General features: G+C 40.1%; 1 protein-coding gene across 8 annotated transcripts in view; it reads right to left on the reverse strand.

Moving 5' to 3' along the window:
- ELMO1 (engulfment and cell motility 1) overlaps nt 1-15605 on the reverse strand; it is a 507053-nt gene that overhangs the window by 156473 nt on the left and 334975 nt on the right. For all 8 annotated transcript variants that reach the window (XM_036897341.2, XM_036897344.2, XM_036897340.2 and 5 more), the window contains one exon: nt 752-888. In XM_036897341.2, coding sequence (XP_036753236.1) covers nt 752-888 — 137 coding nt within the window. The remainder of the gene's footprint in view (nt 1-751; nt 889-15605) is intronic.

Genomic DNA, 15605 nt, shown 5'->3' on the forward strand with positions numbered 1-15605 from the left:
TGTTCACAAGGCTTTTACTTAAGGATAAAGATTTTGTTTATCTTCAGCAATGTACATGATGATTCTGCTTCCTCTGACTTGGTCAACCCTCTTCTCTCCATCCAACATCCACTTACAAACAGAAATGTGAAATTCAATCTCTTACAGAAAACCAAAGAACACCCCGTTCAAAGAATCAAATGCTTTCTATAAACCAAGAAATGCTCCCTGTAAACTTATTTACTCAACTCCCTGAAAGAGCTTTTGCATTTTAATAAAGAACCTTTTAGGCACAACTAAGGGCAGATTATCTCAAGCTATCATAATCCACAGAGAAAAGGAGTGATGTAGACAGAGCAAACTTTCTGATCTCATCTTCTCAGTGGCAGCTCCCTGCACAGGTGGAGGGAAGGCATTTTCCCCAATAGATATTACATGAACAAGGAAAAAAGCACAATTAAAGGAAAAGGTTCATCTAAACAATATTTTTCAAGAAAGGGTCTCTGCTGGTGGCTCCAGCTTGGGAAGCCAGGAGGAACAGAGCTCAATAATCATACATCAAGCTTATCCCAAGAGATGACAGCATTGCCAACACACAGCCTTCTATGTCTGCATAAGCATGTCTTTCTCCATTCTCAAAGCAACCTACAATTACAGTTGTCCTCATCCTCCCAACTAGCCAACCACTTTCCACACACAGCTAAGGGACAGTGCAAAGGTGTCCCGTTTGGGGACACAGGAAGCTGCTGCCCTCGCCTCAGATTCACCTTACCTTGTTGAAGTCTTCTGAAGTGGCCCTCATTTCCTTCCACGTCTTGTTCAGGAGCTGGATACAGATGCAGAAAAACTCCTCAAAGGATCTATCATGGGTGAAGAACATTGGGTGGAAGTCGTTGCAGGTTTCACTAGCTGGAGGAAGGAGAAGGGAAATAAGGGAGGAAGTTTGAAAAGTGAAATGAGAGGACAAGCCACATTCAGGTGTCCCCAAGGAGAGATGACTGGAGGCCTATTTGGCTCAAGCCATGGGGGAAAAAGGCATTCTGATAAATCAGCCTAAGGATAGCTCTGTGGAAGTTCAAAGTTTAAGGTCAGATGGTCAGACCTTCCTTTAGGCACATTAAGTTGCCTGAAGGAAGTCAGCTCCTAACCCACCCCCATGACTTGAGACTTAAGGCTTTGTTCCAGGATCCCCCGTGTTAGATATGGGTCCTCTGACTGGCTTCTTGACCTGATAAAGACTATCTTAACTGCTCTCTCCATCATAGCTCCTCCATCACCCTTAATTCCTCTCTCAATAGAATAGCTGGCAGAGGATGAGCTTTCCCAAATATGCAATCAATTGCAACTTTGAAAATAGCATCCTTGATTATTTCTCCAGGGGCCCCTTTTCCCTCTTATGGCAGGAAGCAGGGGACCTTTGAGATCATTAGCCATCTGATGCCATTAACCATTTGTTTTATATTGGCAGACGCAGATGGCTGGAAGTCAAAACAACCCAAGTGGCTGTGCAGGCCACAACTGGTCCAGTCGTGGACCAAACCATGAAGTCAGCCAGACTATCTTTGCATCTCTCCACTGCAGAGCTTCCTCAGGTCAGATGCAGACCTCTGAGCTCTACGTTCTCCTTCCCAGACCAGTGCCCCAGCTGCTCCCTTCTTCCCAGCTATCATAAGAAAAGCTTATACTTTTATGGCCCTTTTACCTGAATCTCATTTGACTGTTATAATGCTTCTCCAGTGCTCATGTCTTATGGATGAGGATATAAGAGCTCCTAGTTCCTGAAGCCCAAGGAACTAGGCTTTGTGACTTCCCAGAACAGTACCCAGGAGTTTTAAATATATATATATAGGCTGTTTGGTACAGTAAAAGAATTCCTGTGTTAATTGGGATCTCTTTTAAAGACCAATTAGTCTTCAAGGTCAGTGGTAGAATTTCACGTCCTAGAAGCCCAGGAGAGGATAAGGCAAGGCAGGAGTGGGGTTTATGGCAGAGACGTTCTGTACTTGGGGAAGCCCTGGTGCCTACCATGTGGCTGATCCCACTTAGAATCCACTGGTGTAGGCCCCTGGGGAGTGAACCCTGACCACGCCTAAGGAGACATGCTCTTCTCTGGCAGGGCCACAAGCAATTGTATCTTCTTCCATCTTCTCCCTTATGAATGTGGTGAATTCCAGACCTCTGGAAGGGGCATGTGTTTGTTCAGCTCACCCCTTCTGAAAGTTACAACCTGACATGAAGCCATGGAATGCTGTTTTCTTTAAGACAAGGTAAGGGCATAGGCCAGCCGCAATGCTCAGTCATATAGAAAACGTTTGGGTCTTGGGGGTGGAAGATTTGCATTCAAGTTCAGCCCATGCCAATCAGCAGCAAATCACTTTGTTCTTTCTGAGCCTCAATTTTATTAACTAATAAATGAAAACAAAATCTCCTCTGTCTTCTCTAAAGGCTTCAGAGAGGATCAAATGACATAATTCATGGGAAAGTGCTTTGACAGAATAAAAGTTGATGCAAGGTGGTGGTGATGATGATAAATGCTGTGCGAACTAATCATTTCCAGGAGCATGGCTTATTCCTTGATTTCCCCCAAATTCCCAGCCAAGCCTGTTCACATCTCAGAAATCAGAAGCAAGAATATTTAAGTCAACCCACCCCCAGCCTGTGTTACTGGGAAAAGATGTCAAAAGTCAAGTTCTGACTGGAGACCCAAAGCTATGTAAGAACCTGGTCACAAACACGGACGGACTGTGTGTTTGCTGCCCTAAGCAGTGAGCTGTCAGTCTCCCTTTCAAAAGCACTGAAGCCAATGATATTTATAAGCCTACAGAAGCACATTATTGCCATCTATGAACTCATTATTAATCACACTATCACAGTATCTTTTTCAGGCCCAGTGTGATTATATGTGTACTTTATGCCCTAGTTAAAGTTTTTATGGGATTCCCGGAGCTGAGACAGCCAAACAAAAAAAGACCAACCAGCCCTGCTCTTGCCCCGGTGCAGAGGGAGAAATGCAACATCATTCGTAATAGACAGTATTTGCTGGGTGCGTATGATTCATCAGGAGCTCTAGAGGCATTATCCTCTCAACAACCCAAGAAGGTGGCACTATGTTTATCCTCATCTTATACAGAGGAAGGGGAAACTTGGAGAAATTAAATCTTCCATTATAAGCTTTTTTTTAGGTGGCCCCAAATGAGCATTTGAAACCTGGAGTTGAGTTGACCCAGCAGACTTCCTGCCTTCATTGGCAAGAACTCAGAGCATTTCCTTGTGACTGTGGCTTTGATAATTAACCTTCCCACCCACTGTCCTAGAGCTCGCACTTCTTCTTCAATAGAAACCAGGATCTTGACCTGCAGTCCAATGGGGCTCACAAGTGCACAGCCAGCACCTGCTAACAGACACCTGGCCGTGTGACAACACCAGCAATAGTCATTCCTTCGTCACTAGCCCCAGGTCGGGAACTGGGTTTCCATCAATGTTTCTTCTTACAGCAAGCATATAAGGAAGATATGATCAGTTTCCTTCTTTCCTTTTAAATTAGAAATAGAGTTTGAAAGGTTTGGAGACATCCAAGGTCACAGGGCTTGCAGGTGATAGAGCTGGGATTCAAACTCAGTCGCCTTGTCTTCAATGCCATCATTGTTCTATTGCACTCATTTCCTCATTCTGTTTCCCAATTAACTCTGCCTTCATCACACCATACGCCCCCCAACACAAATACTAAAGAATTGCTTTTACACCCATAGAAGACACTTATGAAGTAAAATCTTATGAGTGGCACAGGTTTCTTAATGCTTAGGTATATTTAGAGTCTCAGATTCCTTTGCTTTCCCCCTACTAGTCATGGTCCAAGTGGAGTTAGAGTTAAATCATCAGGGTTACACTCTTCTTCAGGACCTTACCTCTCCTTTCCCTGGGTCAGGTCAAACTGTACCCTTGACAACTCTCTTGAGTACCCGAGAAATATCCTACTTGGTTCTAGCTTCTACTGAACCAACTCTTTTGTCTTCTCAAGATATTTTCAGCTTCTGGAACACACCAAGTTTCCCTTAGACATCAGTCACTGGTGAAGAGTCACACAGAATGAATTTATTTGTCTTCTTTTAAGAAACTCATGGGTTGTGTTCTGTGTTAACAGAATGGCACTTTTGTTCATTCCAACAACATGCTCTGCTCAAAAATTACTTTTCCCAGCCTCTTTTGCAACTAAGAGTGGTCATTAGGACACAATCTCAATCAGTAATACATAAATAGAAATTGCTAGGTAGAGAGTTTCAAGGAAAGTCCTTTAAAAGGGGCAAGACTTGATTGGCTTATCCCTTTTGCTTCTCCTTTCAACTTTTTCAAGGTAAGAACACAATTTCTTCATATCCAGTGATGACTGGAGCTCCTACAGCTGTCTCCTTAGTAAAAAAAAAAATGAGGGCTACAACCTAGAGTAGATAGTTAGAAGGAGCTCCTGATGACACTAGGTGTCACCATACAAGCCCCGAATTGCCCTCCTATGGAATTCTTTGTTTACCATTTGTTTAGGTCACTGTTTTCAGGTTTTCTATTATTCTTAGACACATGAAATTACTGATATGGAAACTTAAACTTATGTACATACACAGACATTAGTATAAGAAAGCACATGTTCAAGATCATTGGAGGCCATGGAAGAAGTATGAATGACGAGACAAGATTATATAATGGCTATAGACTGACCTGCATTCGAAGACCAAACCTGATGCTCCCCAGCATGCTATGTAATCTTTGACAATTAAACTTCCTAAATCTGTAAAATATATGATCATGTAGGATTTGTAAGTATCAAAATAGATTATGCATATAAAGTATGTGATAAGGTAACTAGAACACTTAGTAAATAGTGGCTATTAGGTATTGCTTTAGCATCACTATCAGCACACTACACAGCTTCTTAAAATTCTAAGAGATAAGAAAGGAAAGAAAAATCTGGTGAATAGTCTTTGGGGTCCTATAAGATATGGAGGGGTTGAGGTCGGTCAATCATTCTTGTTGATGATGCCAAAGACTTATGGAATATTCAGGTGCCAAAGCTGAAATTTTACATGCTGAGGGTACATGTACTCATCCGCAATGGCAAATCAACATTGCCTCCAGAGAAAAACAATGCCTGGCTCCTTCTCATAGTGTTGTATTATGAAAACAATATAAATTTCAGAATCAGGTGAGCCTTATTCAAGTCCTCACTAGGTCTGTGATGCAAGCATCCTTCTCCCATGGTTTCTCACCAGTAAGTGGACACATTCTTAAGTTACCTCTTGAAATTATATGAGGTGAAGAGGCTGGGCCTTGACACACATTAAGTCTAAGTTCTCACCCTCCCCTTCAAACCTCCAAATGATGTCCAAGTCTCATAGGCTCTTTTAAGTTGGTAATGAAAGAAATATTGCTAATAGTTCATGTTAAAAATAGATGAAACTGAGATAGTCACCTGGGTAGAAGGCCTGACCCCTGATGTAAGTGCTTTGGGATTCAGTTCACTCCCCAACCCAGTGAGAGAGGCAGGAAAAGTGGTGGAGGCTGGGAGAACATGAGTCACAAAAGTAAGGAGAAAGGAAAAAGCACTTCATTTTCCTTTGTCTTTAGTGTTTTGAAACCACAGGCCTAAGTGACTAAAGAAAGCCGAGACAAGACAGCCATTGTTCACAGCAGGACTAAGACAGCACCAGAACATACCCAGTGCAGGAGCAATTCTCAAGGCTGACTAGCGGTCAAGTTCTGTGTCCCTAGTTAGGAGGGGCTAGCATTGGCAAACAGCATATAAAAAGAAGAAATCTTGAATGAAGGTTACTAGGGGAGCTGCAATGTAACAGTGGTACTAGCCAGCAATTGTTCAAAACTATGTGCTGGGCACTCACCTAAGAGTTTTACCTGTCTGAACTATCAATAACAAAGGAATTATTATCAACACTATTACAGAGATGAGAAAACTGAGAAACAATGAAGTTAGTAACTTACAATGACAGGTCCAGGGGTAGAGTTCAGCACTGTATCACCAGAGTCAGTATTTTTATCCCCCAAGAGCAGGGATTGGCTTGCCATCATCCTGAACTTCTTTAAGACACCTCGCTTGCAGTAAGGAATGGGCAAATGACTTCCAAATAAATATAAAATAAATAAGACACGGGGATATAATATATAGCACAGGGGATAGAGTTAGTAATATGTAACAACTTCATATGGTGACAGATGGTAGCTGGACTTATCATGGGTGATTGCTTTATCATGTACATAAATGTTGAATTGCTATGTTGTACACCCGAAATTAATGTAATATTGTATGTCAACTATGCTTCAGTAAAAAAAGCATCAAAAAGAATTCTTTCCTTGACAAGTTACAGAAGAAATGATGAAAAGATTTTGATGTATTTTGGGATTCATGACTCCTTGTTTTAAGTATGTTCCAGTATTAGAGGTAAGGACAAAAGATTAAGTATTAATATGTTTTTCCTCTAGAGTGTTCAAATTGTAGCTATTTAGGATTGAGGATTATTGCACGAAAGTCCCCTTCAGCATACCTGGTTATGTATTATTTTGTAGGTAAGAGCAGTGAGAAAGGCAAAATGGCTTGCCCAAGCACCCATGAGGGCAGAAAGTGGGCAAAGATGCTGGAAGCCAGCCTGCCTCACCTACTGCTGAGTCACCTGGGCAAGTCATTTCATCTGTCAGTGCCTTAGTCTTTTCATCTATAATATGGGGGCAACCACAGTATGTGAACTTCATCAGATACCTGTGAGCATTAAGTGGGAACAGTGACTATAGAAACAGGCTGAACGCAAGTGTTTTCAACAAGGTTATGATACTCATTTATCAAATGGACTCCGGCTCAGGCCATCCCACTGATAGATGTGAGCTTTCAAAAGCATGCAGGGATGGCCTAACTCAGAAATAGGGTTCTAATTCACAGGTTTCAACAAACAAACAAACAAATAAAAACAGGGAGGGTGAGGTTTATTATTGCTTCTTAAAGAAAAGAAAAACACTGAAAAAAGTATTGAATTAGTAGGCAATGGTTTTATAAATGAAATTTGGAGAGAAACTTTCAATGAGTCAAAAATAGTATGACTTTTTTTAAAAAGTGTTTTTAAGCACACTATTTTTAACACAATGATATTCTACTTTATATATAAAAAGAATCAACTTAATGGTCTTTTCAGTCTGGAAATAATAAGGTATTATCAGGGCTGAGGGTAAACCAGGTTCTTATGAATTTCCTGATATCTGAATCATTTATAAAGAGGCCAGCTCTGAAAGAAGCTATAATCCACATACATGTTTTAAAAATAAAAATAAGAATGCTGTATACTTATGTAGCACTTTGCCTTTCAAAGTAGATTTGTTCCTGTTCTCCACTGGATAATGTGAGGTGAGGCAGGTATTGTTAGAGTCTCAGAGAGCACAGGCCACTGCAGTGCAGGGAGTAAACAATGGAAGATTAGCAAGAGAACAGGTTCCCATGCTGCCTGTGACCTTGAGAAGGTCATCTCAGCTTCCCAGGCTCCAGGTTTCTTACTATAAATGAGATGGGCTGGTAGGTTTCTGCCAAGTACACACACACACACACACACACACACACTCATGCACATGCACACACACACACACATGAGTACCAGATAATGTTTCTTCAATTCCTTAATATCCATCAATAATTACAGAACTTTGAAACTGTACCTGCACTTTATTTCCTAAATTATTATATCCTGGAATGACAAGATGGCTACACATTTCATTTAGGATATTAAAGCATCAAAGTGACATTTGATAGGCTTAGAAAATGTTTGATGAGCTGGTATTTACTCTTTCTCACATAAGAAAAATTGTTGGCTGATTTTACACCCTTTCAACCTACTAATATCATCTAATGTAGACCATTACATAAGAAAATTTCTTGACTGAAGATAGAATGACAAGATGATACAGGGAAGGGCACGTAAGTTCTGCTCTTTCATGGGTATTTTCTAAGACAAATACCAACTTTGAGATGTGGAAAAACCTCCATTTCATGCTTTCTCTGCCCCTTGTTATGCTAAAAGAGCCTGTGAATCCATTTGCAATGACTAGAGGAACATAGATTTGGGAGGCACTAGGCAAATTCTGAATATTTTTACCGAAATAGAGATAAAAGCACTGGCCTAATGCAAAGGGCATTTTGTTTTAAAATTATGAGCTACAGGAAGAGGGGATAAATCACATACACAGAACAGTATTTAATACATGAAAGCTGCCAAAGCGGTTGTAAAACCTTACATTATCCATGGCATGGAAACTCAAATTAGAACTATTTGCGGCTGTAGGATCCATCTGGATAATATATTTATGAATTCTCAGATCCAAATGTATATTCATAGCTTTATATCTTTACAGGAAATCTTACCCTGTGGCCTCTGAGTTTTCTATTTTGAGACCCAATTTTTTAATAGCGTGGTGTTGGAGTTTTGGTACTATGTGGGAAGATGCTAAAAGTTCAGGACCTTTTGTAGGTGGTAGAGGTGAAAGAGGAGCGTGAGGGCAAAGATCTCGACATTCGCCCACTGCTGCCGAGTTCCACCAGGACGGAAGTGGCCACTCCTACTATGTTGGGACAGCTGATCAGAGGCTTGAAACCTGCTCAGTGCTTCCCAGCTCCTGAAGCCTGGTTTAACAGAACTCTGGATATTCTTTCTACCTTCTCTCATGCTTAAAAAGAATATGAAATCAACACCAAAATGATATATAGTAGCTAATCCAATGCTTCATCGTTCACCTTCCCTATGAGCCTTTTTTTTAAGGACATGCAGAGAGATAAAAATACTGACTAGTGTTAGTGCTAAAAATCAGACTCTAGCACCAAAAGGCAGCCAATTCAACAAGATGACCTGAGGTTATCTCCCAGGCACACAGAGTGTGTTAATAGAAGAGCAGAGGTTCTGGAATGAGGCTGGCCTGGGTGCAAATCTTGCTGTTACTACTTAATAGCAATGTGATCTTGACCAATTTATACTTCCTCAATTTTCTCATTGAAATAAATAAATAATGCCTCCTACCTCATCAGATTGCTGTTAGGATTAAATGTAAGGTGATACATGATTTATATAGTAACTGAGATAAAATAAGCATTCAGTAATGGCAGGTTGTTACTAGTTTTAGTAACAAAATGACTATTATTTTACTTAGCTAAAATGACAAATTTGGAGGAATTACACTTTCAGATGGAGAGACATTATAAAACTACAGTTATTAAAACAGTCTGGCTTTGATCCATGGATAGAAAAACAGAACAATGGAATAAACTATGGAGTCCAGACACAGACCTGTACATACAGTCACTGGATTCATGAGAGGGGTGATACCACAATGGAGAGGATTTTCAATAACTTGTATCAGGCCAACTGTATGTGTGCCTGGAAAAAAATGGATATGACTCCCCATCTTTTACCTTCAACAAAAACCAACCCTGGGTGGATTATATATCTCAAAATGAAAAGAGAAACAATGAAGTTTCTGTATAATAAAGAAGGACATACTTATGACTTTGAAGTGTGCAAAGTCTTCTTAAACAGGACCAAAAAATTCATTAACCCCAGGAAAAAAGGTTTGTTTACATTACGTTAAAATCAGGAACTTCTGTTTATCAAAAGATACAATAAGGATGGCAAACTCAGAGTAGGAGAAAAACTTGCAATATTATCTGACAGAGAACTGGTTTCTATGATATTCCCCTGAAAGTCAATAAGAAACAGACAACCCAATAGAAAAATGGGAGCGATGTAAATAGGCACTTCATAAAATAGGACAACTAAGTGGCCAATAAACACATGAAAAGGTGTTCAGCTTTTCAGGTTGCCAGGGAAATGCAAATGTAAATCAGAATGGCTACAATGAAAACACAAAAAATACTAAATGTGGAACAAATGGAATTCTTAGGCACTGTTGATGGAAGTGTAAACTGGTTCAACCACTTTGAAAAATAGCTTAGCATTATCTAGTTAAGCTAAAATATTCATATCCTATGATACAGCAATTCTATCCCAGAGAAATGCATATGTACATGTTCCTAAAGAAATGTACACAAATGTTCACAGCAGTGTTATTTGTTAGAGCCAAAAACCTGAGACAACCAAAATGTCCATCTAAGAGATTACATAAATAAATTAGTTCATTCACATAGCAGCATATTTTCTACAAAGAAATCATTTCTTAAAATTATGCTGCACATAATAACATGAGTGACTTGAAAACATAATGTTGAACAAAAATACCCTATATTGAAGAGAACATTCTATATGATCTTATTTATCTAAAGCTCAAAACAAGCAGAATTCATCTATGATCGTGGACATAGGGTATCATTCTTTTGGAGAAGAGCAGGCCAAGAGGGTCTTGATGGTTATATAATTATCTAGAAACGTGATAATGATCTAGATCTCTATCTTGATCTAGGTAGGTGCTTAACGGATAGGTGGTGACTGGAAAATTCATTGGGCTGTGTTGTGCTTTTAGGATTTGAACACTGCTATGCATTTAAGTTACACTTACAAAAAGGTTAACTAAAGAAAGAAGAATATGAGCTTTCTGGGTCAATAAGAAGGGACAATGCCATTTTAGACAGGGTAAAACTGTTGTAGATGATTTAAGTTCATTCTTTAGAACAGGACAGCACTTACCCTGCCCACCACCTCTGGAACCAGGGACTGGCATTTTACATAGTCAGGTTTACTGGCTTAAAGAAAAAGCATGTAATCTGTCTATGCAGGCATCCTTGTCCAATCACCTAAGTGGTATCAGCTTCTAAAGTTTGGTCAAGGGCACATTTTCACACCTGGACTTTAGTTTAATTCATACATTAGATGAATAAAAAGGTTTATGCGTGCATTTTCTTTTCTGACAGGGGATGCTGACCTCACTGAGGAGTACTGCAGATGCTGATGGAAAAGTTACAGTAGATTTGATTGGTTGTGCATGAACTCTGAGTCACAAGTTTCTTTTAAATGAGCTTTCTTCTTCCCTCATGTCCATCACCCATTCATTTATAGAACTCTTTCCTTTCTTCCATCTGTATGTTCACATGTCTGTCTGTCCTTTAGTCCATCCGTTTGTCCATCCATTCATCCATCCAACTAGTAAGGGAGTTAAGAGCATGGCCCTGAAGTCAGTCTTCCTGCATTTGGATCCTGGCCCTGCCACTCATTTTCTATATGACCTGAGCTCATGAGGATGTTGAGATGAGTAAAAAATGAGACTGAAGAAATAGGCAGTCATCAGGTATCTCATTCTTTGTAGACCACGTTAGGGAATATGTGCTTTATTCCACCTGCAATGGTATGCCATTAAAGAGGTTTAAATAGAAACATGATAAAGTAATAACTTCTCATTCTCCTTTCTTATTCGACTTTCTGTCTCTTTTTAATGGGATTTAAATGCAGGTAGTTTGAGGATTCCTGTTCTTCTGGAAACTGCTCACTCAATATTTTGGTGTATTAAGGACAAGTGTGAACCAGATAATTACTTTAGTGCTAAGTGGTTAGGAGTGTCATTTCTGAGTTGGCACTGCGACTAGAATTCTTCTTCTAGACCTTAACTGTGTGATCCTAACCAAGAGCTTTAATTTCTCTAAGTCTCTTGTCTTATGATGACAGTAATAGTAACTTACATCCTGTAGAACTGAGTAAAGTTATAGGGAGAGGATTCTCATAAAACACTTAGCACAGTAACTGGCATATAATAAGCACTCAATAAATGTTAGACACAAAAAATTGTGCAGACTAAAAATATGATGTGTAATTTCTCCCACCCTTAAATCTCACATTTAATACAAGGTTTAATTTGCAATGGAATCTTATTTACTTTAACCTCCCTTAAGGAAGGTACGCAGTTCCCTAGAAAGTTCCAGAGCAGCATTGGCATCGTTATCTTCTAAGATGTTTAACCAAAAGACAAAATGTGCAGAAGTTCTAATAATAAGATTTCTGATAAGAGTGAGCTAAGTGAGCCCTGGAAGTTTGCTTATAATTGAAAAATATTCTTGCTGATATGCCCTGCATTTGCTTTTTTCCATTGTCCTCTGGATAAAACAACTAAGATGTACATGAAAATGGAAGCTGGGTCCTTGAACACCTTACCTGTTGGCGAAGTAATCATTTTTGGATCCACTTACATGTCTAAGAATGGGCTGTTTTCTGGTCCAAAGAGAAAAAAGAGCATGGGGAAAAAAATGGGATTCTTTGGAAAGCGTTATCAAGGTTGTGGTATAAGTTGGCAATGCAAAAACCAAGTGCAAAGCACACTTATCTTGTTGAGTGTATTTTACCTTTGTGGAGGTGGGGTGACTGGAGCATTGGGAGAGTACAGCAGAATATTGGGAAAGAGGAAAATTCTAACTTGGTGGTAAACAGCCAATGGCAGGGCCAAGCAGAGCCTATTCACCAAGTGATTTCTACATGCTCTTGTTAAAATTTCCTTTATAAGGAAAATTATTCTGAGAAGCGACACATTAAGAGACTGCCTAACACACAGCAAATTTAGCATGGATATGAATGATTGATTGCCTGTCCAACTATGTGAAATGGTCACTCAGGGGTTATGATGGATAGAGGCAGATTAATGAGCAACTGGGATGGTGCCTCATTGAGGCCCCAGTAAGAACTGTGCACACCATGAAATGACCATGGACTACACCTTGACCTGGGACTCAGAGCCTTAGCCAGTGTTAGGGAGCTGACAAAAAGGGCTAAAAATAAGTAATCCTGAATCTGATGAATGGGAAATTAAAGAAAGAGGACATGCCAACGCTTGCTCATCACTCTGCTTTTTCTTGTCTTCAGCGCCGTGTAACTGAATCCCCTTTGAAACTCAGCGATTACCCGTGGCGGTTAGAAGCCTTAGCGAGGCATTTAATACTTCTCAGTCTGACTTGATTCCACTCCTTCCAGTTTTTCTTTGGCTTATAACTCAACTCCAAAGTCAATCAGAGTTTCTATTTATCAAATAAACCGCCCTTGCTTGTACTTCCACATGTTAAGCCCTGAGGTTTCCCTCTTCACAGAGCCCGTTGACTCATCTTCCAAAGCCCATCCCTTTGCTGAAAGCACTTCACACAAGCCTTGCCCAACTGCCTCTTCCTTTATGATTCTACAGACCTTTAATTTTCTCCACCTGTTTGGATTCTCCCTGTGATAAGGAACCAACAAAAAATAGGCACCCTGCATTAGTAATTTCTGCATCCTTTATGGTTCCCCGATGGCCAGCCTCTACAAACACACGCCTGCACTCGCTGCCTGGGTGTCTTTCGCCTTCATGCCTCCAGGAGCATGCCTTTCTTCTACATGGTTTTCATCACGTCCCGCTTCACGCACTGCTTATGGAACGGGATGGCTGGCCCCGCACTTTTGTACAAGACACGTCTCAGCATTCCTGCAGCAATTCTGGCATCTTGGGAAGCTTCACACATGCTTCACCCACTACTTTAAAATAGTCCAGCCTGCAAAAGGACCCAAGCTCTCCCCCAGTTTTCTGAAACCCCAGTGTAGGTGTTCTCATAACAATGAGGAACATTGTAAAGAGAGCAAATTAATTATATAAGTTTAACAGGAAAGAAAATCAAACCTGCTTATGTTTCTAAAATGCAGACACTTAACCCTCCTCTGTAAATGAACTGCCAACACTCAGTCCCCAGCAGCGGGGGTCCCCCTCCCACTCCCTATATGCATTTACCACACAGCACTTTGAGCAGGAGCTCATCTCGGACTCTGTCAGAGGAACATATGGCCTCAAGGATTGCATAACATTGTTAACAATGTGTTCACACTGGGTGGTGGAATTAAGGGCGGTACGGGGGATGTTAACGGAATAATCCACTGACAATCATTCTTTTGTCAATGTGGGATTTGAGAGGATAGAGATTTCTATCAGTGAACAAAAAAGAGTTAAGTCCCTAATATTTTTGCCTATCTCTAGTTCCATGCAGTCCTCTTAAGCAAGAGAAGGATAAAGAGCAGGCTCTCTCCCACCCAGGATTGCATGGGCAAGTTTGTGCCCAGGGACAGAGAGGCCCTCTCAGTGTATGAACAGACTACCAGGCCCCAAGAAGCATATCCTCAAGGCATCGCGATAATAATTTAGGAAAAGGTCAAGCTTCACACAGGCGCTTGACTGAGATTTTACCAGAAAGAGAGGAAACCAAAGGATAAGGCATTAAATACCAAACCAGTAACAGCTGGCTGGAAAGCTCGAAAAGGACATAATCTGAATAACAAGACACTTGGAGAATCTGCTTCAGTAAATGAGAAGGTGAGCAGCCTAGAAAAGTGAGTTCTTTACTTTAGAATATTGCAACGTCCATGTACTAGGAACTGTCCTAAGTAAGCTCCTTACAAGTATTTTGTCATTTAGTCTTCATAACAATTCCATGAGATAGGTGCAGCTGGCATCACCCCCATTGTACAGATGAGAAAACTGAGGCACAGGGGACAGATTTAGCTTGCCTCAAGTAGCAAAGAGGGAGCAGAACCAGAGTTTAACAATTTGGTCCAGGGTCTCTGTTATCCGGCTACTCACTGGACAGCAATTTCCCTGCATGGAAGATTTTTACAGCAGCAAGTTAATACTTCCTATTTACTGTTATTTAAAAATAAATTTAATTCCATTTCTTTCTTCCCTGACCCACTATTTTAATGAAGACTTGGTCTGTTAACTAAGGTAATTTTGGAGTATGCAGTTCTTATAGTCGGTAAAACAGTACTGTATTTTCCAGTTTATCTGTAGCAGATATATATCCCTACAGAAATGTTACTGTTTTAATGCCAGGGGAAAAATAAACAATTTGTACACTCTTAATTTCAGGGACCTTTTAATTGTTCATTAGTTTAATAGATCCTCATCTTAATAAAGAATATACAAAATTCATCTCCTTTAATGCAAGGCTAATATTTTGAAAGATAAAGAAAATCAAGGTAATCAGACCAATCTATTTTTTGTCAAACAATTATATAGTGCTTAATATATACTAGCCACTGCTCTCAGTGCTTTACAATTATTAAATGATTTATTTCTTACATGGGAATTAAACATGAGACAGGTTCCACTCTCCTCTCATTTCACAGGTGAGGTAGGTAACCAAGGCACAGAGAGGCGGAAGGACTTGTCCAAGGTCACACAACTAGAGCGAGGCAGAGCCAGAATGTACATGTAGGAGGCAATCGGCCTGCAGAGGCTGTGCTACGAACCAAGTATGTGCAGACCCTGTGTACTCAGATTTCCTGGTCCCAGTAGCTTTTTAACTATACAGTTGCTGCTGCGACTGTACTAACCAGTATGCAGTTAGATAAGAATTTGCTCAGATTTCACATAATAAGGCCTCTGGGCCCTTTTGATCATGACTGATCACACACATATCCATGATTACCCAAGTGTCTCAGATTTTAGAATCTCTTATCAATAAGCAGCCAAATGATATCATTTCCATTCATTAAGAACACCACCATGACCTCTGACTTTTTAATAAAAAGAGTATGTTAGGATTAGACCTCTTTGTTTCATAAAAATAGCTTTAAAAACAAACCAAGAAGCAAACAAAAAAACAGATGTGTTTTGGTGGGAAACAAATTTGAGCAGAACGTGGC

The sequence above is a fragment of the Manis pentadactyla genome, chromosome 7 (assembly GCF_030020395.1).
Source record: "Manis pentadactyla isolate mManPen7 chromosome 7, mManPen7.hap1, whole genome shotgun sequence".
Classification (NCBI taxonomy): Eukaryota; Metazoa; Chordata; class Mammalia; order Pholidota; family Manidae; genus Manis; species Manis pentadactyla.